At 38.9% G+C, this 25,793-nt stretch overlaps 1 protein-coding gene across 3 annotated transcripts in view; it reads right to left on the reverse strand.

Moving 5' to 3' along the window:
* The window catches only part of LOC110461026 (cys-loop ligand-gated ion channel-like), a 178,996-nt gene extending 154,303 nt beyond the window's left edge, over positions 1–24,693 (reverse strand). Inside the window, exons 1-2 of one of the 3 annotated variants that reach the window (XM_021514291.1) lie at positions 24,679–24,693; positions 19,047–19,837 (exon numbers count right to left, since the gene is read on the reverse strand). In XM_021514291.1, coding sequence (XP_021369966.1) covers positions 19,047–19,292 — 246 coding nt within the window. In that variant the 5' untranslated portion in view covers positions 19,293–19,837; positions 24,679–24,693. Of the gene's footprint in view, positions 1–19,046; positions 20,288–24,678 lie in introns of those variants that run through there. The other 2 variants (XM_021514294.1, XM_021514292.1) reach the window with 2 other exon arrangements.
* Positions 24,694–25,793: the final 1,100 nt, after the last annotated feature.

Raw genomic sequence — 25,793 nt, forward strand, 5'->3', positions numbered from 1 at the left:
ATAACATTTCACATTTTCGATTGGCATACTTGCTTAAGTGGTTGTGGATCATGAAAGATGTCATTTACCAAATTAATTATTTGTTTCGGCGATAAATGTTTTCTTTATCGTTGTTCTGATATAAAAGGGATTGCAACCTATTTTTGCTCACACAGTTACATAAATTTACTGTGATTAAATACTCCAAAAACACTCCAGGAATTATAATGACAGGTGACACAGGCGTTGACAGGCGACGTCATGATGGGTACCACATGTTGTGAAAAAATACATTTGTATATTGTGTCAGGTACCACATATGTAATGACAGGAGACGTATTGATTGGCACAACATGTGGTTACAAGCGATATAGTGACGGGTGACTCATGCGGGAACAGGAGTTATCGTAATGGGTGCCGCATGTGGCGACAGGAATATCTTGACGGATATCACATGTGGTAACAGGAAATGTTTTGATTGATGCCACATGTGTTGGCAGGAGATATCATGACGGGTGCTACATCTGTAATAGGAGACAACATGACGGGTGCTACATCTGTAACAGGAGACAACGGAACAAGTACCACATCTGTAACAGGAGACAACATGTGTTGGCAGGAGATATTGGGACGCGTGCTACATCTGTAACAGGAGCCAACATGACGGGTGCTACATCTGTAGCAGGAGACAACGGAACAAGTACCACATCTGTAACAGGAGATAACATGACGGGTGTTACATCTGTATCAGGAGACAACGGACCAAGTGCCACATGTGTTGGAAGTACATCGTGAAGGGTACTACATCTGTAACAGGAGACAATACGACGCGTGCTTCATCTGTAACAGGAGACAACATGCCGGGTGCTACATCTGTAACAGGGGACAACATGACGGGTGCTACTTCTGTAACAGGAGACCACATGTGATAACAGGAGATATCGTGACGGGTGCTACCTGTAACAGGAGACAACGGAACAAGTGTCACATGTGTTGGCAGGAGATATCATGACGGGTTCTACATCTGTAATAGGAGACAACATGACGGGTGCTACATCAGATAACAAGACGGGTGCTACATCTGTAAAAGAATATCTTGACGGATATCACATGTGGTAACAGGAAATGTTTTGATTGATGCCACATGTGTTGGCAGGAGATATCATGACGGGTTCTACATCTGTAACAGGAGACAACTTGACGGGTGCTACATCTGTAACATTTGTTGGCAGGAGATATTGTGACGGATGCTACATCTGTAACAGGAGGCATCATGATGGGAGCTACATCTGAAACAGGAGACAATATGACGGGTGCTACATCTGTAACATGTGTTGGCAGGAGATATTGTGACGCGTGCTACATCTGTAAGAGGAGCCAACATGACGGGTGCTACATCTGCAACCGGAGAGAACATGACGGGCGCTACATCTGTAACAGGAGACAATATGACGGTTGCTACATCTGTAACAGGAGCCAACATGTCGGGTGCTACATCTGTAACAGGATACAACATGACGGGTGCTACATCTGCAACCGGAGAGAACATGACGGGCGCTACATCTGTAACAGGAGACAATATGACGGTTGCTACATCTGTAACAGGAGCCAACATGTCGGGTGCTACATCTGTAACAGGAGACAACGGAACAAGTACCACATGTGGGGACAGGAGACAACATGACGGGTGCTACATTTGTAACAAGAGATAACGGAACAAGTACCACATGTGGTGACAGAATACAACAAGACGGGTGCTACATCTGTAACAGGAGACAACGGAACAAGTACCACATCTGTAACAGGAGACAACATGACGGGTGCTACATTTGTAACAGGAGACAACATGACGGGTGCTACATCTGGGTGCTACATCTGTAACAGGAGACAACATGTGTTGGCAGGAGATATTGTGACGGGTGCTACATCTGTGACAGGAGACAACATGACGGGTGCTACATCTGGGTGCTACATCTGTAACAGGAGACAACATGTGTTGGCAGGAGATATTGTGACGCGTGCTACATCTGTAACAGGAGCCAACATGACGGGGGCTACATCTGTAACAGGAGACAACATGACGGAAGTTACATCTGTAACAGGAGACAACATGTGCTGGCAGGAGATATTGTGACGGGTGCTACATCTGTAACAGGAGACAACATGACGGAAGTTACATCTGTAACAGGAGACAACATGTGTTGGCAGGAGATATTGTGACGCGTGCTACATCTGTAACAGGAGCCAACATGACGGGTGCTACATCCGTAACAGGAGACAACGGAACAAGTACCACATGTGGGGACAGGAGACAACATGACGGGTGCCACATTTGTAACAAGAGATAACGGAACAAGTACCACATGTTGTGACAGAATACAACAAGACGGGTGCTACATCTGTAACAGGATACAACAAGACGGGTGCTACATCTGTAACCGGAGACAACATGACGGGTGCTACATCTGTAAAAGGAGACAACATGACGGGTGCTACATCTGTAACAGAAGACAGTGGAACAAGTGACACATGAGTTGGCAGGATATATCGTGACGGGTGCTACATCTGTAACAGAAGACAACATGACGGGTGCTACATCTGTAACAGGAGATAACATGACGGGTGCTACATCTGTAACAGGAGATAACATGACGGGTGCTACATCTGTAACAGGAGACATCATGACGGGTGCTACATATGTAACAGGAGACAATATGACGAGTGTTACATCTGTAGCAGGAGACAACATGACGGGTGCTACATCTGTAACAGGAGACAACATGACGGGTGCTACATCTGTAACAGGAGACAATATGACGAGTGTTACATCTGTAGCAGCAGACAACATGACGGGTGCTACATCTGTAACAGGCGACATCATGACGGGTGCTACATATGTAACAGGAGACAATATGACGAGTGTTACATCTGTAGCAGGAGCCAACATGACGGGTGCTACATCTGTAACAGGAGACAACGGAACAAGTACCACATCTGTAACAGGAGACAACATGTGTTGGCAGGAGATATTGTGACGGGTGCTACATCTGTAGCAGGAGACAACATGACGGGTACTACATCTGTAACAGGAGACAACATGACGGGTGTTACATCTGTAACAGGAGACAACATGACGGAAGTTACATCTGTAACAGGAGACAACATGTGTTGGCAGGAGATATTGTCATGACGGGTGCTACATCTGTAACAGGAGACATCATGTGTTGGCAGGAGATATTGTGACGGGTGCTACATCTGTAACAGGAGCCAACATGACGGGAGCTACATCTATAACAGGAGACAACGGAACAAGTACCACATCTGTAACAGGAGACAACATGTGTTGGCAGGAGATATTGTGACGGGTGCAACATCTGTAACAGGAGATAACATGACGGGTGCTACATCTGTAACAGGAGACAGCATGACGGGTGCTACATCTGTAACAGGAGACAACAGACGGGTGCTACATCTGTAACAGGAGACAACAAGACGGGTGCTACATCTGTAACAGGAGACAACATGACGGAAGTTACATCTGTAACAGGAGACAACATGTGTTGGCAGGAGATATTGTGACGGGTGGTACATCTGTAACAGGAGATAACATGACGGGTGCTACATCTGTAAAAGGAGATAACAAGACGGGCGCTACATCTGTAACAGGAGACAACATGACGAGTGCTACATTTGTAACAGGAGACAACATGACGGGTGCTAAATCTGTAACAGGAGACAACATGACGGGTGCTACATTTGTAACAGGAGACAACATGACGGGTGCTAAATCTGTAACAGGAGACAACATGACGGGTGCTACATTTGTAACAGGAGACAACATGATGGGTGCTACATCTGTATCAGGAGACAACATGACGGGTGCTACATCTGTAACAGGAGACAGCGGAACAATTCAAGTGACACATGAGTTGGCAGGATATATCGTGACGGGTGCTACATCTGTAACAGGAGACAACATGACGGATGCTACATCTGTAACAGGAGACAACATGACGGGTGCTACATCTGTAACAGGAGACAACATGACGGTGCTACATCTGTAACAGGAGACAACATGACGGGTGCTACATCTGTAACAGGAGACAACATGACGGGTGCTACATCTGTAACAGGAGACATCATGATGGGTGCTACATCTGTAACAGGAGCCAATATGACGGGTGCTACATCTGTAACAGGAGACAACATGACGGGTGCTACATCTGTAACAGGAGACAACACGACGGGTGTTACATCTGTAATAGGAGACAACATGACGAGTGCTACATTTGTAACAGGAGACAACATGACGGGTGCTACATCTGTAACAGAAGACAGCGGAACAAGTGACACATGAGTTGGCAGGATATATCGTGACGGGTGCTACATCTGTAACAGAAGACAACGGAACAAGCGACACATGTGTTGGCAGGATATATCGTGACGGGTGCTACATCTGTAACAGGAGACAACATGACGGGTGCTACATCTGTAACAGGAGACAACATGACGGGTGCTACATCTGTAACAGGAGACATCATGACGGGTGCTACATCTGTAACAGGAGACAATATGACGAGTGTTACATCTGTAGCAGGAGACAACATGACAGGTGCTACATCTGTAACAGGAGACAACATGACGGGTGCTACATCTGTAACAGGAGACAACATGAAGGGTGCTACTTCTGTAACAGGAGACAACATGACGGGTGCTCCATCTGTAACAGGAGACAACATTACGGGTGCTACATCTGTAACATGAGACAACAGGAGACAACATGACGCGTGCTACATCTGTAACAGGAGACAACATGATGAGTGCTACATCTGTAACAGGAGACAACATTACGGGTGCTACATCTGTAACAGGAGACAACATGACGGGCGTTACATCTGTAACAGGAGACAACAGACGGGTGCTACATCTGTAACAGAAGACAACATGACGGGTGCTACATTTATAACAGGAGAACAACATGACGGGTGCTACATCTCTAACAAAAGACAACATGATGGGTGGTACATCTGTAACAAAAGACAACATGATGGGTGTTACATCTGTAACAGGAGACAACATGACGGGTGCTACATTTATAACAGGAGACAACATGACGGGTGTTACATCTGTCACAGGAGACAACATGCCGGGTGCTACATCTGGAACAGGAGACAACATAAATGACGGGTGCTACACATCTGTAACAGAAGACAACGGAACAAGTGAACCATGTGTTGACAGACGATATCGGGACGGGTGCTACATCCGTAACAGGAGACAACCTGACGGGTGCTACATATGTAACAGGAGACAATGGAACAAGGGAACCATGTGTTGATAGACGATATCGTGCCGGTTGCTACATCTGGCTACATATGTAACAGGATACAACATGACGGGTGTTACATTCTTTTAACAGGGGACAACATGACGGGTGTTACATCTGTACCAGGAGACAACATGAAGGGTGTTACATCTGAAACAGGAAACAACGGAACAAGTACCACATGTGTTGGCAGGGGATATTGTGACGGGGGGTACATCTGTAACAGGATACAACAATACGGGTGCTACATATGTAACAGGATACAACATGACGGGTGTTTCATCTGTAACGGGAGATATCGTGACGTGTGCTTCATCTGTAACAGAAGACAACGGAACAAGTGCCACATGTGTTGGCAGGGGATATTGTGACGGGGGGTACATCTGTAACAGGATACAACAATACGGGTGCTACATATAAAACAGGAGACAACAGGTGTTGGCATGAGATACTGTGACGGGTGCTACATTTATAACAGGATACAACAAGACGGGTGCTACATCCGTAACAGGAGACAACACATGTGTCACTTGTTCCGCTGTCTTCTGTTACAGATGTAGCGCCCGTCATTTTGTCTCCTGTTACAAATGTAGGTTACAGATGTAGTACCCGTCACTATATCTCCTGTCAACACAAGTGGCACTTGGTCCGTTGTCTCGTGTTCCCGATGTAGCACCCGTCTGTTGTCTCCTGTTTAGGTAGCACCCGTCATGATGTCTCCTGTTACAGCTGTAGCACCCGTCACTATATCTCCTGTCAACTCATGTTGTCTCCTGTGACAGATGTAACACCCATCAGGTTGTCTTTTGTTACAGATGTACCACCCGTCATGTTCTCTCCCGTTCCAGATGTCGCACCCGTCACAATATCCCCTGTCAACACATGTTGTCGCCTCTTACAGATGTAGCATCCGTCACAATATCTCCGGCCAGCACATGTCGTCTCCTGTTACAGAAGTAGCCCCCGTCATGTTGGCTCCTGTTACAGATGAAGCACACGTCACGATATCTCCTGTTACAGATTTGGGGCCCGTCACAATATCTCCGGCCAGCACATGTCGTCTCCTGTTACAGAAGTAGCACCCTTCATGTTGTCTCCTGCTACAGATGTAGCCCCCATCATGATGTCTCCTGTCATCACATTTTGTCTCCTGTTTTAAATTTAGCACCCGTCACAATATCTCCGGCCAACACATGTTGTTTCCTGTTACAGATGTAAGCCCCGTCATGTTGTCTCATATTACAGATGTAACACCCATCAGGTTGTCTTTTGTTACAGATGTAACAACCGTCATGTTGTCTCCAGTTACAGATGTAGCAACCATCATGATGTCTCCTGTCATCACATGTTGTCGCCTGTTACAGATGTACCCCCCGTCACAATATCCCCTGCCAACACATGTGGTACTTGTTCCGTTGTTTCCTGTTATAAATGTAGAACCCGTCATGTTGTCTCCTGTAACAGGAGACACAACATGATGGGTGCTACATCTGTATCAGGAGAGTACATGACGGGTGCTATATCTGTAACAGGAGAGGAGACAATATGACGGGTGCTACATGTGTACCAGGAGACAACATGTTGTCTTTTGTTAGAGATGTAGCACCCGTAATGTTGTCTCCTGTTAGAGATGTAGCACCCTTCACAATATCTCCTGTCATCACATGATGTCTCCTGTCATCACATTTTGTCTCCTGTTATAAATTTAGCGCCCGTCATGTTGTCCCCTGTTACAGAGATGTAACACCCGTCGTGTTGTCTCCTTTTACAGATGTAGTACCCGTCACTAGTATATTTACACAATAGTATATTTACACAATAGTATAAGTTACTATTGTGTAAATATACAGTTACAGCAATCAAGTCTAGCAACATATAATATTGTGTAAATATACTAGTGACGGGTACTACATCTGTAACAGAAGACAGCGGAACAAGTGACACATGTGTTGGCAGGGGATATTGTGACGGGGGCTACATTTATAACAGGAGAAAACATGACGGGTGCTAACATGACGGGTGCTCCATCTGTAACAGGAGCCAATATTACGGGTGCTACATCTAAAACAGGAGACAAAATGACGGGCGCTACATGTGTAACAGGAGACAATGGAACAAGTGAGCCATGTGTTGACAGACGATATCGGGACGGGTGCTACATCTAGGAGACAACATGTGTTGGCAGACGATATCTTGACGTGTGCTTCATCTGTAACAGGAGGCAACATGCGTTGGCAGGAGATATTGTGAAGGGTGCTACATCTGTTATAGGAGACAACATGACGGGTGCTACATCTGTAACAGGAGACAATGGAACAAGTGAACCATGTGTTGACAGACGATATCGTGACGGGTGCTACATCTGTAACAGGAGACAACGGAACAAGTGAACCATGTGTTGATAGACGATATCGTGACGGTTGCTACATCTGCAACAGGAGACAACGGACCAAGTGCCTCATGTGTTGACAGGAGATATCGTGACGGGTGCTACATCTGTAACTGGAGACAACATGACGGGTGTTACATCTGTAACAGGAGATATCGTGACGGGTGCTACATCTGTAACAGGAGACAACATGGCGGGTGCTACATCTGTAACAGGAGACAACGGACCATGTGCCACATGTGCTGACAGGATATATCGTGACGGGTGCTACATCTGTAACAGGAGACAACATGTCGGGTGCTACATCTGTAACAGGAGACAACATGTGTTGGCAGGAGATATCGTGACGGGTGCTACATCTGTAACTGGAGACAACATGACGGGTGTCACATCTGTAACAGGAGATATCGTGACGGGTGCTACATCTGTAACTGGAGACAACGTGACGGGTGTTACATCTGTAACAGGAGATATCGAGATATAGTGACGGGTGCTACATCTGTAACAGGAGACAACATGTGTTGGCAGAAGATATCGTGACGGGTGCTATATCTGTAACAGGAGACAACATGACGGGTGCTACATCTGTAACAGGAGACAACATGACGGGTGCTACGTCTGTGACAGGAGACAACATGACGGGTGCTACCTCTGTAACAGGAGACAACATGACGGGTGCTACATCTGTAACAGGAAACAACGGAACAAGTACCACATGTGTTGGCAGACGATATCGTGACGGTTGCTACATCTGTAACAGGAGACAACATGTGTTGGCAGACGATATCGTGACGGATGTCATATGCTGTAACAAATTAACATCGTGACTAATGTCACATGTGGTAACATGGGAAATTTTGACGAATGCCACATAGGGTGATATTCGACATCCTGGCAGATCCCACATGTGGTACAAAAACGATTACTCTATCAGATCACCTTGTTTTGCCCCCAATTGGGGTCTTATAGATTCCTGTTATTATATTTGATCAAAAACTCAAAGTTTTACTTATTTGTGTTGACGCTGTGGTGCATTTCTTTTTATTTGCGCCTACATTATCATCTTTAAATAATGAAATATGTATAAAAAGATGAAATCATTCGATAAAGTACAAAGCATTATCACAACAGCTTCACCGTAAAGCTAACGTGTTTCAAACCATCCGAATGTTCATGGATGATTACTTATAAGAATGACATGTCATTATCTTTGAATATTTATCACGCCCCAGATATAATATAATGCTCTTTGGCAATTGCAATACTTTAATAGAGATGAATCAATCAATTCTGACATGCTAGATTGATAAATTATCTTATGATTGAGATATCAATAAAACCTAACCTTGCGAGTGTTTAGGGGAAATCGTACGATACTGATTATATTATTATTGACAACGTTTTCAATCGTTGTTGACTCGCATGCATTCCTGGAATTGAGAAGTCACGACACATATGTGGTTCTAGAGTCAAGTTCATCGGAGGATGCGGTTTCTCTTTCTTTTATCTCTCTTTTCTTTTTATTCCATTTTTGACTTCGCTTTTTGTGTTTTTCTTTTAATTTGTATGTTTTTGTTCAAAAACATTGTTTGAGTTTCTTACTTTTATTCTGTTTGTTTACGGTCCATATATTATCCTCTGCACGACAGGCATATTTTTAATTGTTATATTAGTTATGACATAATGTTGTATTAAAACTCTTAGAGAGTTCCAGAAGGATGGCGGAACAGATTTGTACTCATGTATCATAATTGTTCGAAGCAACAGTATCATATATCTGTGTAGGTTTTATCAGATACGAAATTCCAGGACACATAATAGCGCACCAGGGTAAATATCTTATCGGTAGCAAATTACTAGCTTTTAAAGCTTAAATTTCCTTCTGGAAAATCTTTTGTCACTAAACATCAGTTTGTTTATACATTTTTATAATTTTTGTAATTCGATGTCACATCGGTGAAACGGCATAAATTACTGACTATTTGGTAGGCAGTATGTTAAAAGGTAAATAGCAAGATGTCTTCTTTCATGCAAAGATAATTTAACCTTCCAATAGCATGAATTTATAATGTAATGTTCTTATTATATCACGATAAAGCGTGGCACATTTCGAAATGTTGATACGCATTCCATCAACAACACGGAAACACATAAACGAAGCTGCCACAGGCTTTTGATACGCCCAGGTTTGTGATATTATCAGCCAATGAGGCAATATGTCTTTGACTAAAACCTTGCGTCGGTTGTAGGCGGTAGAGAAAAAGACAAGGTAAGGTTAATGTACGTCTGAGATGTACCTGTACTAGAGCTGTTTGGTTCATGTAGTTGGCAAGAACAATGCTACACCGGCTCACACCAAACAGTGCACATAATTAGTTGTTGGATAGAACTGAGATTGTAGACGACAACAGAGGGATTCATTATCTTGGCTTAAACCCAACACAATATAAATATTGATCAATATTTAGACACGGAATCCATTCCCTCATATTGTTCAATTATTGACTTGTGAAGGTCAGCAGTCAAGTCTAGTAACATATAATATTGTGTAAATATACAGTTACAGCAGTCAAGTTGAGTAACATATAATATTGTGTAAATTTACAGTTACAGCAGTCAAGTATAATAGCATATAATATTGTGTAAATTTACAGTTACAGCAGTCAAGTAGTAACATATAATATTGTGTAAATTTACAGTTACAGCAGTCAAGTATAATAGCATATAATATTGTGTAAATATTCAGTTACGGCAGTCAAGTTAAGTAACGTATAGTATTGTGTAAATATACAGTGACGGCAGTCAAGTTGAGTAACATATAGTATTGTGTAAATATTCAGTTACAGCCGTCAAGTCTAGTAACATATACGATTGTGTAAATATACAGTTACTCAACTTGACTGCTGTAACTTTATATTTACACAATAGTATATGTTACTAGTCTTGACTGCTGTAACTGTATGTTTACACAATATTATATGTCATTAGACTTGACTTCTGTAACTGTATATTTACAAAATAGTATATGTTACTAGATTTGACTGCTGTAACTGTATATTTACAAAATAGTATATGTTACTAGATTTGACTGCTGTAACTGTATTTACTAAACTTGACTGCCGTAACTGTATTATTATATGTTACTAGACTTGATAGCCGTAACTGTCTATTTACACAATAGTATATGTTACGGCAGTCAAGTTGAGTAACGTATAGTATTGTGTAAATATTCAGTTACAGCAGTCAAGTCTAGTACCATATAATATTGTGTAAATTTACAGTTACAGCAGTCAAGTCTAGTACCATATAATATTGTGTAAATAGGCAGTTACGGCTATCAAGTCTAGTAACATATACGATTGTGTAAATATACAGTTACTCAACTTGACTGCTGTAACTGGATATTTACACAATATTATATGTTACTCAACTTGACTGCTGTAACCGTATATTTACACAATAGTAACATATACTATTGTGTAAATATACAGTTACAGCAGTCAAGTTGAGTAACATATACTATTGTGTAAATATACAGTTACGGCAGTCAAGTTGAGTAACATATAATATTGTGTAAATATACAGTTACAGCAGTCAAGTTAAGTAACACATACTATTGTGTAAATATACAGTTACAGCAGTCAAGTCTAGTAACATATAATATTGTGTAAATATACAGTTACAGCAATCAAGTCTAGTAACATATAATATTGTGTAAATATACAGTTACAGAAGTCAAGTTGAGTAACGTATAATATTGTGTAAATATACAGTTACAGCAGTCAAGTCTAGTAACATATAATATAGTGTAAATATACAGTTACAGCAGTCAAGTTAAGTAACACATACTATTGTCTAAATATACAGTTACAGCAGTCAAGTTAAGTAACACATACTATTGTCTAAATATACAGTTACAGCAGTCAAGTCAAGTAAGACATACTATTGTGTAAATATACAGTTACAGCAGTCAAGTCTAGTAACATATAATATAGTGTAAATATACAGTTACAGCAGTCAAGTCTAGTAACATATACTATTCTGTAAATATACAGTTACGGCAGTCAAGTCTAATAACATATAATATTGTGTAAATATACAATTACAGCAGTCAAGTCTAGTAACATATATTATTGTGTAAATATACAGTTACAGCAGTCAAGTCTAGTAACATATAATATTGTGTAAATATACAGTTACAGCAGTCAAGTCTAGTAACATATAATATTGTTTAATATACAGTTTCGGCAGTCAAGTCTAGTAACACATAATATTGTGTAAATATACAGTTACAGCCGTCAAGTCTAGTAACATATACTATTGTGTAAATATACAGTTACAGCCGTCAAGTCTAGTAACATATACTATTGTGTGAATATACAGTTACAGCAGTCAAGTCAAGTAACATATAATATTGTTTAATATACAGTTTCGGCAGTCAAGTCTAGTAACATAACATTGTGTAAATATACAGTTACAGCCGTCAAGTCTAGTAACATATACTATTGTGTGAATATACAGTTACAGCAGTCAAGTTGAGTAACATATAATATTGTGTAAATATACAATTACAGCAGTCAAGTCTAGTAACATATAATATTGTTTAATATACAGTGTCGGCAGTCAAGTCTAGTAAGATATACTATTGTGTAAATATACAGTTACGGCAGTCAAGTCTAGTAATATATAATATTGTGTAAGTATACAGTTACGGCATTCAAGTTTAGTAACGTATAATATTGTTTAATATACAGTTACGGCAGTCAAGTCTAGTAACATATAGTATTGTGCAAGTATACAGTTACAGCAGTCAAGTCTAGTAACATATACTATTGTGTAAATATGCAGTTACAGCAGTCAAGTCTAGTAACATATAATATTGTGTAAATAGACAGTTACGGCAATCAAGTCTAGTAATATATACTATTGTGTAAATATACAGTTACGGCAGTCAAGTCTAGTAACGTATAATATTGTGTAAATATACAGCTACGGCAGTCAAGTCTAGTAACATATACTATTGTGTAAATATACAGTTACAGCAGTCAAGTCTAGTAACACATACTATTTTGTAAATATACAGTTACGGCAGTCAAGTCTAGTAACATATAATATTGTGTAAATAAGTAACATAAATTGTATGATTTAAGTACATTATATCACAAATATTGATGGTCATTTTCGGAAATGAACAATGTTCTTCTGTAACGTAGAAATTTGTGAATCGAACCCCTTAAATGTATGTGTAGAGAGGTTGGCATACTCCTCCAAACCTGAGTATAAGTTTATATCGCATCGTCCTATTCTAAATCACTTGAATTTGATGATGCTGGTGCTATTAGTGAAAAGTTCAACAGCAGAGAATAGCGATAATCAAATAGAACCCAAATTAAGTTATAATTGTACATAACCATATCGCAAGGAGGAGTTGTTACAAGTTTCGAAGTTAAAGTTAATTTGCTGCTCCATTTGTTTACAGTGTATCTGCCGAGCGTAGCAGATTTGTAATATGCTACACGTATTCTATAAAGTACCCATTTTGATGTAAAAATATAAGCACCAAAACTCAAGTTTTCTAACTTGAATTTAATACGTGTAACATGCATTGTATATATAATTAGATGGTTACACACATACACATATTGTATTTACTTTCAGGTCTCTACATTTCTTGGACACAGAAAAAAACACGTTCCATATGCATCATTGAAATGAAATTACCAGAAACACGAAGCAAGGGTGCATCTATTTCAAAAAATAGCTTTTTGGTGCTGAAATCTAAATAAAACGAACATGTTACTGCATCATCAGGACGCATACATGCTAATTAAGGTCAAGCGAATACCCGTCTGAAGTATTCTGAAACATATGTATGCATAACGTCTTAACATAAATGCAGAGTAAGTGGTATGCATCAGAAACGGACACAAATTCTTACCCAAATACACTTAAGTAATGCATATTCAGCTCTCTCTCAAGTGCTTGTGTGCATCGATGGTGCAACGCGTGCAGGAAAGGTTTACACACTGACTATCTACGACAAAGTAGAGTGTTTACATTAATCTAGCATCACGAGCAATGATCTATAAATAACGTTAAATATAAATGTTGAGTGAACACGAATTAGCTTTATTATCATAGGGAGGTCAGTTCGCGAGATTTAATGTGCATGAAATTTGAATCAAAGGGTTAGGGTAACCCTAACCCTAAGCAAACACAAACTTAATCTATTAGAGAAATATATAAATAAATATATAAAACATAATATATAAAATATATAAATGTTAGAGTTATAAATATGGTTTGATCCTTTATAGTAAATAAACAAAAAGACTAACGTTTGTTTCCATTACCGTTGTACCTGCAATATGTTGACAATTTGTCCAACCCCAAACTAAGGATTTAAATTAAGATCGGCATCTCTATTGTTAATTCCACAATGAGTGTATTCAGTTGCTAAATATTTAACAAATATTTAAAGAACATATTTGAGAAAGGCCATTGTGCTTGTGTACTAATTACAGAATCGTACACAACGTACAAAAATAACACTCCATTATTGTACTAATCTTCACAAACACACAAAAAAAGACAGAAAAGTAAGAAAACAATGAAAAGGTCCATGGCTGTGAAATGTTTTGCCCCTTCATGTGTTCACTTTTAACAGATGGGGTATTAAAACAAACCCTTTATACAATTAATGATGTTGACTCCATTCTATTTAGCCAATGATCTTTTAGCCAATGACGTCGTATTCTCTAATCAATTGTTTTAATAACTGCTAAAAATGCAAAGATATGTATTTAGCTGATATTGTGTCTAGCTTAAAAGAAACTAGTAAAGGTTATTGCATCCCACGCATGAACTAAGCAGTCAAAGAAATGAAGATCAAAATGTGACGGAATTATATAATAACAAGATAAAACGGGTTTTGAATAAAAAAAAAAGTGGAACTTTTTTCCAAAAATAGTTTACTCAAGGGTTGATAATCTAGCGGTTCTTGACACAGAATCAGGAACACCGGAGGCTTTCAGATGCTACCAAACCAGCTGTTCTTCACAATCCCACCCAGTGGAGACAGACAGAACATCGCGTGATAATCGATCAAGCTACACACGCAAATGTATACCCTTTTACCGAACTTACATTCTTGATTACGCCTTGCGCTCTTATGTTTAATATATTACCAAAAGATTAAACATCATTCAGCTTTGAAAGTTACTAAGAACACCTGATGTTAATTTACAACAGGAATGCTAATATCAGGTTATGTTGCTACATACCTTACACGTAGAGCACGCATCCAAGTGTCCAATGCCTATCATCCATGTGAGTTCGGTTTATGGCAACTGGTTTGTGAAATGTGTTTAGATATATTTATGAGATTGGGAATTCCCTAGAAAACTCCCTAGCACGAATTATCGCTAGTACAACCAAATCTTTGATATTATATCTGACGTTCAGTTAATTAATCTGTTCAATAAAGAGGACTGATGGATTCCTGACCTGATTGCATATGACCGTATGACTTATTTCACTCAAGAGGTCACTTTGCTACAGAGTATATAACGTAAACTTCTGGTTATCAGTATTGACCTTTCTACATAGGAAGCTGATGATCACCAGTCATGTGACATTCCCTGCTAAATATGGTTAACCATCTCTTTCATGGAGCTAATGCGTTGTTCCGGGATTAACAATTCAGTTAATAGTCACGGGTAAATATAGTTAACAGTCTGAAGTCTTAACATTATAAAGCTGATGTTTGTTACACAGAGACCAAACAGATGACATCGAATCAGTTAATAGTCACGGGAAAATATAGTTAACAGTCTGAAGTCTTTGTTCCGGGATTAACAATTCAGTTAATAGTCACGGGTAAATATATTTAACAGTCTGAAGTCTTAACATTATAAAGCTGATGTTTGTTACACAGAGACCAAACAGATGACATCGAATCAGTTAATAGTCACGGGAAAATATAGTTAACAGTCTGAAGTCTTAACATTATAAAGCTGATGTTTGTTACACAGAGACCAAACAGAAGACATCGAATCATGTAATAGTCAACTTAAATGAAACTACAAGTATTTTCAATTTCCTTTCATAGATTTATTCACCTTAATACCAAACTATTGCTCAAAGCCTACCATATCCTATGGCATGTTCTAAAACCTGCTAACACTGCCACCGAACGCTATTTGATAAGATGTAATTTGTAAATGAGCAGCAGAGCATTGAGGAATCCGGAAATATATTTCTGTTACGTGGGCGTATAATTGTTCAAAGGGCAAATTATTTGCCACTATCATAGCATTACCGATAGCTAATGTGATGTGAATAGACATGAATATGGGCGGACATGCTAGTTCGAATGATAATTATAATGTACCAAACCGCTGAGGATGTGCACAAGAATCTGAAAAACGTTTCGAGTTCCTTATCAGTACATTTTTTATTGATATGGGTGTGTAGCTATCTAGAATAATTAAATATAAATGCAGGACGGCCTTTGTAAATTAATACTATAAATATACAACACATGATGAAACACATTTAATAGGTAAGTTGGGTTATGTAATGTAATACCTGTTTTATATATAAATGGTTGTTTGAGATAAAACATAAGTAAAACATTCCTTAGTGTATCCACTTCCCTTATGTCACAAAAACATAACATCAATGACTGCTATCAGTTTTACGTAGGATAGGACTTCGAAATGTACCAATACAATATGATACTTTGGCCAAAAGGGAAGCATTCCACAGCCTATAATCGTTTTAAGTCGATATAAGGTTTAGCGCTCACGAAACTGTGTATGGTGATAATAGTTGTACAATAAGTAAAATGTGTCATGGCCCAAACTGAATAATCAAAGAAGATTGACACTCGTACATTACCTTTAGGATTACCTCTGGTCAAACGAAGAAAACAAAGTAAAGAAAATACTATACTTAAAGATATGGGGATTACGAATCAGCAACGTTAGAAAATGAAGAACTTGTAATTGGATACCTCTGTTTTATCAATTTTAACAAATTGTATTGACAATAGAATGGTACATGGCATATTGACATACATGAACAGATATGGTTTAAATGTCGATGCCTAAACATGGGAAAAAGAGGCCCCACTTGTATAAAAATATATCAGCTCTTGAGATTTCCTCAAGTCTAGGATTTTCCATGGAAAATACATTGCTTGAGATTTCCTCAAGTCTAGGATTTCCCATAGACAATACATTGCTTGATATTTTCATCAACTTTATGATGTTTTATACAACTGGTTCCAGATGCCATAATTGCCCTTTTTAGCTTGTTTGGACAAGTTGAAAAAATATCCCGTGTAACTCGGTACTCTGTGATAAACTGAAAATAGAGTGAGACAGATTGGGACACTAGTACACGTTGATATTACAGTCTGCCTGAAACCTGTAGAAGCACAGGTATAACGACATTGTGGGGAGATCAAAATTGATAGGACATTATCTTTAGAAGAGACAGATGTGAACATGACGAACTGCTGAGGAAATGCTGATGTACAATGTATTACATAGTCTGCTGATGTACAATGTATTACATAGTCTGCTGATGTACAATGTATTACATAGTCTGCTTATGTACAATGTATTACATAGTCTGCTGATGTACAATGTATTACATAGTCTGCTGATGTACAATGTATGACATAGTCTGCTGATGGCACAAAGTGACAAGCTCTTGTGGATTTATTGAAAACGGCAGGTGTGGACGAGGACAAACATCAGGCGACATCGCCTCGGAATGTACATGGGTATACTGCTCAATTACTGGTCAGCTTAACACTTACTTATATATTATTCTTATTTGTTCCTGACATAAAATTAACAATAATGTTTATTAAATACATGAAGGTAACTCATTTTACAATAATAATAAGGTTTATACAATACATCCCAATACATAAAAAGTAGTATGACAGTAACAAATGATGTTTCATTTATTTAACATTAAGCTGTTAATCCGTTGTACGTGTGCTGGGTACTTAAGGACATGTACGATTGGTGAGTTAAGCCACATTGCACACTGATGTTTAACATAGAGACGGCCTGTCTCCTCCTTCAAGATCCCTCTTTTCGACGAGCAGACAAAGTAACATTTCAAAGTATTCATTCTTGCATACAATTGTTTAGCGATGAAAATGTATAACCTTTAAATATTTAAAAATGTAGTTAAATGAGTGAGGGCCTTTTGTTAAAAGCGTAAATTCAACAAACAATACTTCAAATAAACATTATTCTTAACTTTCATAAATAATGAACAGTTTAAAGCTCCCTTTGTAAACTATGTCACGCCAGATAAGTTACCTACATTTTTCTAAGCAATCCCATTGCACATTTCATAGCATTATCTCCTTTTATATATAATGGTATCAACGCTCTTTGCTGAATTAAAAAAGTAACCTAGATAATGCTTGTATTTAATCGGCATGTCAATGACGCACTAAGAAAATCCTACTTTGACTATACAACATACGACTAAAGCTCAACACTATCTATGACAAATTATAACGCAAAACTGGCATCTTGAATATGTTCCCAGTTTGCAAATTCCAAACTAAAATTACACAAATGAGTATTGTAAATAAAAACATACATGTATAGATTTTTGTACATTTTCAGATTTGCATCAAATATTGTTTTGAAAATGAATCGTTTATAGATCGTTAAGCTGTCAGACTTTGTACACCCGTGACGTTGTGTCCTGTCTTTGATAGAACTACCGATAACGGTACCACCAAATACGTACGGAATAGACAGCATGCTGTTCCGTTAAGTGCTATACCACTGACAGCACCACCAGGGGACATTTACATTTGTTTACATACTGGCATAAGCATAAAAGTGATAATCAATTTATTGATTTCTCAGTGTGGGATGGTAAATATCATTTAATGGTATCAAACCAAAATAACCGTGAGTTATAATGCTGATATTCAAAACTTAAAGCCTGTACTTATATTTTGAAACACAGTATGAAAAACATTCACGTGATAAGGTTGTGTTTCTTTCGATAACATCTACAACCGCCTCTGTGGTCCGATTGCAGCGTTCTTGGCAACGCTGATATATTTCTATATGCTTCCTCGTTCTCGTCATAGAGCTGGTATACAATCTTTCTTAATCCGTTGTTATACCCAACCATCTTTATATTTAATTTTGGCTGTTTAATTAATTTTCCATAGGAATACCTTTTTATTCGTCCAAGTGATTATACAACAGGGGGAATGTAGTAAAAGTTGTTACTTGCCAACATCATTTGTTATTTGGCTCTGTACGCCTCGCTACCATCTTATCATATAGTATAACTTACCTTATTCCTAGAAGATTGTTTTTTCTTTGATCGTCGTTTGGATCCTTGCCGTGGTAACGACAAAGATGGCTCCGAACTCACATCCGGTTTATAGTCACGTGACAGATTAAAGAGCTGGTCGTAGTAATCCGTTTCAGCTCGGCGTCTCTCATAATTTTCTCTTTCTTTTTTTGCCGCATTCAGGGTCATAAAACTATAGGCAACGGCAGTCATATTTACAACTAGGCCAAAGTCAGATTTCAACATACTAAAACCGGGTGACGATGGTCTAGGTCATGTCAATATATTGATAAAAAACCTTAAATTTTCCTTTTTATATTAATATATTGATACACAAAACAATTATAACTATTGAATATATTATTGGAAATGCTGTTATTTCACTTTAAGGTGTTGATAAGAAAATTAGTGTTTTGGTTGTTTTCCTTTTCCTATGTTCCGCTATGATCGTTGTCTGATGCTGTGATGTAAACAAACACTTTGCGCGTTTAGTATAAAGGGAATTTGTACTCCCTTATTATGAGTGGTACCTGGAAACATTAGTGTTGTAGAATCTCTTATCCTTTTGAAGTTGAACAAACGAATTCGAACTTAGATCCAACCCATAACTGTCGCACTTACTTCATCCAAAAGCGCCACATTATAATCATCGTCGTGACTCGTTATCTGTCAGGTCCTTATTGCTAGAGATCACACGCGAGTTTGTGTTGAAACAGGAACCAGAAACGCAAGTCTGTATGCATTAACCCTGCCACCAGGTCCTAACATCGAGACGACTGATTTGTTCTTCACTGAAACATAGATAGCATAGTGTTTCTATTAAAACATCACAAAACTGATCCCTTTCAGCAGCACAGAGGAATGTAGACCGGGCTACAGCGGGAGCTTATTTCCATTGAATCACCAGATAAGTGGACGGAATCTTAGAGAATACGCTGACGACAAAGGCTTACTTCCCTCCACGTGTTCGCTTGTCCTTTGAGGATTCAATTTACACCTATCATCACTTCCGTTGGCCTTCGTTCTAAGTATCTCACCTCTATCATTCGTACACACATAGTTTTCGGTAGTAAGCAGATGCCAGAGAAAGAACGAATGGGCCACGAAACCTAACTGGCGTGATGGTAGAAGATAGGTGTACATCATACTCTCATCAAACGTCACCCACTATAACCACATCTAGTAGCACTGATGGGCTGTGACGTAGCATTATATGCAATTACTTCCTAACCGACGTGTATGTCTGCCGATACTGAGAAATATACCTTTATAGAAAAGATAGTACTCGCAATGTATCAATACCTACAACGATGATTAACTATACCAGTTCCGGTCTAGTAGCCTAGTTACAATTTAAACATTTAGATGAAAATAGACAATATTTCAGAAGTAAGTTTATACGTTTACAAAGATATCTAATTAATGTTATTAGATTATTTACAAATTCTGTATGAAACATGCAGACACCAAGTGTGTACTACCATAAGCTGTATGCATCTAGTGTATGTTTATTTACATCTTCACAAGGTAAGTATTAATAAATTAATCACGAAATTTGTGTTGCTTCTTTCTTACAAATGAATTAATTTCTGCACTTACAATTTGACAAAACAGGAACAATTTCCAAATACCCATGTGAATTTCGATATGTTTAAATTCGCTATAATCCCAGAGCCAAGTAGTGATCTGAACGATGGTAGTTTTATCAGAACTAATGCAGTTTAACCACCGGAGAGTTACTGATGATTTCTGCCGTTAGATATATAAACACAGACATTTACACTTATATATCAGAGACGCAAACCTGAAGTATTTACCCTCCTAATGGAGCAGGGTTCACCACGGACCCGTAGTGTCAAACGTTCTCCAGACCAGGTAGGAGACAAAACTGAAGTATTTACCCTCCTAATGGACCATGGTTCACCACGGACCCGTAGTGTCAAACGCTCTCCAGACCAGGTAGGAGACAAGACTGAAGTATCTACCCTCCTAATGGACTAGGGTTCACCACGGACCCGTAGTGTTAAACGTTCTCCAGACCAGGTAGGCGACAACACTGAAGGATTTACCCTCCTAATGGACCAGGGTTTACCACGGACCCGTAGTGTCAAGCGTTCTCCAGATCGGGTAGGAGACAACACTGAAGTATTTCCCCTCCTAATGGACCAGGGTTCACCCCGGACCCGTAGTGTCAAACGTTCTCAGACCAGGTAGGAGACAACACTGAAGAATTTACCCTCCTAATGGACCAGGGTTTACCACGGACCCGTAGTGTCAAGCGTTCTCCAGACCAGGTAGGAGACATCACTGAAGTATTTACCCTCCTAATGGACCATGGTTCACCACGGACCCGTAGTGTCTAACGTTCTCCAGACCAGGTAGGAGACAACACTGAAGGATCTACCCTCCTAATGGACCAGGGGTCACCACGGACCCGTAGTGTCAAACGCTCTCCAGACCAGGTAGGAGACAACACTGAAGGATCTACCCTCCTAATGGACCAGGGGTCACCACGGACCCGTAGTGTCAAACGTTCTCAGACCAGGTAGGAGACAACACTGAAGTATTTCCCCTCCTAATGGAGCAGGATTCACCACGGACCCGTAGTGTCAAACGCTCTCCAGACCAGGTAGGAGACAAGACTGAAGTATCTACCCTCCTAATGGATCAGGGTTCACCACGGACCCGTAGTGTTAAACGTTCTCCAGACCAGGTAGGCGACAACACTGAAGGATTTACCCTCCTAATGGACCAGGGTTTACCACGGACCCGTTGAGTCAAGCGTTCTCCAGATCGGGTAGGAGACAACACTTAAGTATCTACCCTCCTAATGGACTAGGGTTCACCACGGACCCGTAGTGCCAAACGTTCTCCAGACCAGGTAGGCGACAACACTGAAGTATTTACCCTCAGACGCAAACCTGAAGTATTTACCCTCCTAATGGACAAGGGTTCACCACGGGCCCGTAGTGTCAACCGTTCTCCAGACCGGGTAGGAGACAAAACTGAAGTATTTACCCTCCTAATGGCCCAGCGTTCACCACGGACCCGTAGTGTCTAACGTTCTCCAGACCAGGTAGGAGACATCACTGAAGTATTTACCCTCCTAAGGGACCAGGGTTCACCACGTACCCTTAGTATCAAACGTTCTCCAGAGCAGGTAGGAAACAACACTGAAGTATTTCCCCTCCTAATGGACCAGGGTTCACCCCGGACCCGTAGTGTCAAACGTTCTTCAGACCAGGTAGGAAACAACACTGAAGTATTTCCCCTCCAAATGGACCAGGGTTCACCACGGACCCCTAGTGTCAAGCGTTCTCCAGATCCGGTAGGAGACAACACTGAAGTATTTCCCCTCCTAATGGAGCAGGGTTCACCACGGACCCGTAGGGTCAAACGTTCTCCAGACCAGGTGGGAAACAACACTGAAGTATTTACCCTCCTAATGGACCATGGTTCACCACGGACCCGTAGTGTTAAACGTTCTCCAGACCAGGTAGGAGACATCACTGAAGTATTTACCCTCCTAATGGAGCAGGGTTCACCACGGACCCGTAGTGTTAAACGTTCTCCAGACCAGGTAGGCGACAACACTGAAGTATTTACCCTCAGACGCAAACCTGAAGTATTTACCCTCCTAATGGCCCAGCGTTCACCACGGACCCGTAGTGTCAAACGTTCTCCAGACCAGATAGGAGACAACACTGAACACAATTACAATATCCAAGTGGAAAAAACGACAAATGGTTTGATACAAACTTCAAACTAATCCCGATTTTAACACAACATCCGATTTCAGAAAGATATATACATATAAATAAGATCCAACCGTTCTTATGCAAACTGCGCCCTATACAACAGCGAGAGAAATAGAGAGTCACACGGCCATCCCGAAGTACAGGTGCGTGCGTACATGTCTATCACTTTAAAATTAGCACCGATATCCCATGGAAAAGTTCCAATCTTTCTCGTATCGACTTAAGGCTGAACTATTTCAGAAAAACGACCTTCAAATGTCCCTACCTGCACCATGGACGTGTACGCATGTATATACACATATGCATTAACATATTTTGATAAATTCGTTCCATGGGTCAAAAGTAATAAGCATCATAATTAATCACATATCTTATTAGTATGACAACTGTACTGGAACAATGCACTACGTTAAAGCAGTTAAATCACTGTTATCATGTAAATCTAAAATGCACTTGAATAGCCTTAGGTAATGCGTTGTTTGATTGGTTACACATGAAATACCTACTTAATCCTACCAATGAAATATCTGAGAAGGAAATATTCTAATTATACACAGTATATAAAATGTATATGGAACTATGCCAAATAGGAAGAAAAAAAAGAAAAAGAAATTTAAAATAAATATGAGAAGCACATTTCACTTTTTACTGCAGACTATTTAAATAGTACATTTTGTGAACACTTATTTTTGTTTTGTGTAATAATATTTCTGTATGTATATACGTATCTGTATTTTAATATCATAAGTAATATATTAATTGGGGATCGAGACGTCATGCTAATTTACGGGAAAATAACGTTTACTCGAAAATGAGGATCAAAAATAGGATTAGTCCACATAAATTGATAAACAACTGTTGCTTGACAATATGACTTCATCTACCTTATGTTTTAACTCATTTAAAAGCAACAAACAACGGTCATGTGACCAAGGTCTTCAAACGATATACAGGCCACTTACAAAATCGCATTTCAGATGGATATCACATCTGGTGTGCATCAATTAGGGACGAACTAAACGCGTACGAATAAATCTATTTAAACAAATCTATTTATAGCATGTATTACATACCAAACACTTTTACATATATATGTGTATAATTTAAAACAGGCCGTAATCGTTGACCTGATAATCACACACACGCCAGAATATACTATCATGAGTACTCCTGAGAACTGTAATGACTCTTGAGTGCAGAGTGTAGGAGATGAGGAGAAACCAGACCGCATCTCCACGTCATTCCAGTGAGTGTTTGTGAATACCCTAAAATAGATCCGGCTATTTTTGTCGTCCACTGGCTATATATAATTTATAGATTTGTAGATGCATTACATTATATTGTGAGTTATAATCGAACGTCTGTACAATAAGGAAAAAGACATTGCTTTTGTATCATTCAATATCAAGCAAGGCCTAACCATATCAAGTTATTTGTTTAAAATAAAAACAATGAGCAAAACTACTATACAGGAATGAACGTTTTAGTGAGATAAATGTTTTGATTGTTTTTGTTGCTTAAGTATGATCAGTGTAATGTAAAGGCTACATCAGTAAGTGATGGCCAAACGTCAGAATTACTTACACTTACTAGAGTATGCGGACAATCTCAAGCCACAGTTAATGTAAGCCTGGCTAGCTTAACGATTTAAGTTTTGAAACGACATCTGTTGTTTATCCTACTTTTCTAAAGCAAATATCTGTTTTATATTTCTTGTGCATGGATCCACAGTATGGATCCCTGTACATGCAGGTTGATCTGTGACTTTGAAGTTTTGAGTTGAATTATCATTAAGCTAACACTACCTGAATTATCATGTTACTGGTTATACTGTAAGTAGCTAATAGCTATACACACGTCCGTTAAATATTTACCTACAAAACGAGTGACGGAATGACATAATACTATTGCACTTTGGTAACTTGCCGTCCTCCCACATCGCCCCCTGATTTGTTTGGTAGGCACGCTATGTCACGTGATGGAGGATCGAAATCCGATGCTTCGAGAAGGAAAAACAACGTGGTTCTACATCGGCAGCTGTCTTTTACATCATAGCGAGTGATAACGAAGACCTCTCGTGAGTAGCACGTGCCGAGAAATCAAGAGCAAGCAGAAAAAACCCCATGTATATTGACTGACATAGTAATACTGAAACATTATTATTTTCATTGGATGATTTATATAATTTATACATATATAACAATAGAATTTATACATATATAACAATATAATTTATACATTCATATATAACAATATTAGTTTATACATATATAACAATATTAGTTTATACATATATAACAATATAATTTATACATATATAACAATATTAGTTTATACATATATAACAATATAATTTATACATATATAACAATATAATTTATACATATATAACAATATAATTTATACATATATAACAATATAATTTATACATACATAACAATAGAATTTATACATATATAACAATATAATTTATACATTCATATATAACAATATTAGTTTATACATATATAACAATATTAGTTTATAGTTTAATCATCGTACAAAGCTGTTGTTCATGTCTTTGGCGGACGAAACGTTGTTCCCCTATAATAAAACAAATGCATAATAACAAACACGTTGTATTTGGCCGTAAAACGGGCCCATTTCCGTATTACATATTACAGTATGTGGAAATTTGTAATTTGTAATTTATTTTACAAACTTTACTTGAAGATATGATGAGAACATTTACCGATTCGTTCCAATTCAGACTTTTTTTTACAAAATCTGCTAAATTTCGTTTAATAAAAAGATATTAAAGGAAACTCTAAGAAAGAGGTAGAACTTGTTGTGTAGAACTCGTATACTGTAGTCAAAGGGAGACCACTGCATTACATATTGGGCAAACACTATACCTAGAAGATTTTTTTTATGCCAGAGGCTGCGTTCTGTAGTTATCTAATAGAAGGCTGCGTTCTGTAGTAATCTAATATAAGGCTGCGTTCGGTAG

The sequence above is a fragment of the Mizuhopecten yessoensis genome, unplaced genomic scaffold (genome assembly GCF_002113885.1).
Source record: "Mizuhopecten yessoensis strain PY_sf001 unplaced genomic scaffold, ASM211388v2 scaffold10537, whole genome shotgun sequence".
NCBI lineage: Eukaryota > Metazoa > Mollusca > Bivalvia > Pectinida > Pectinidae > Mizuhopecten > Mizuhopecten yessoensis.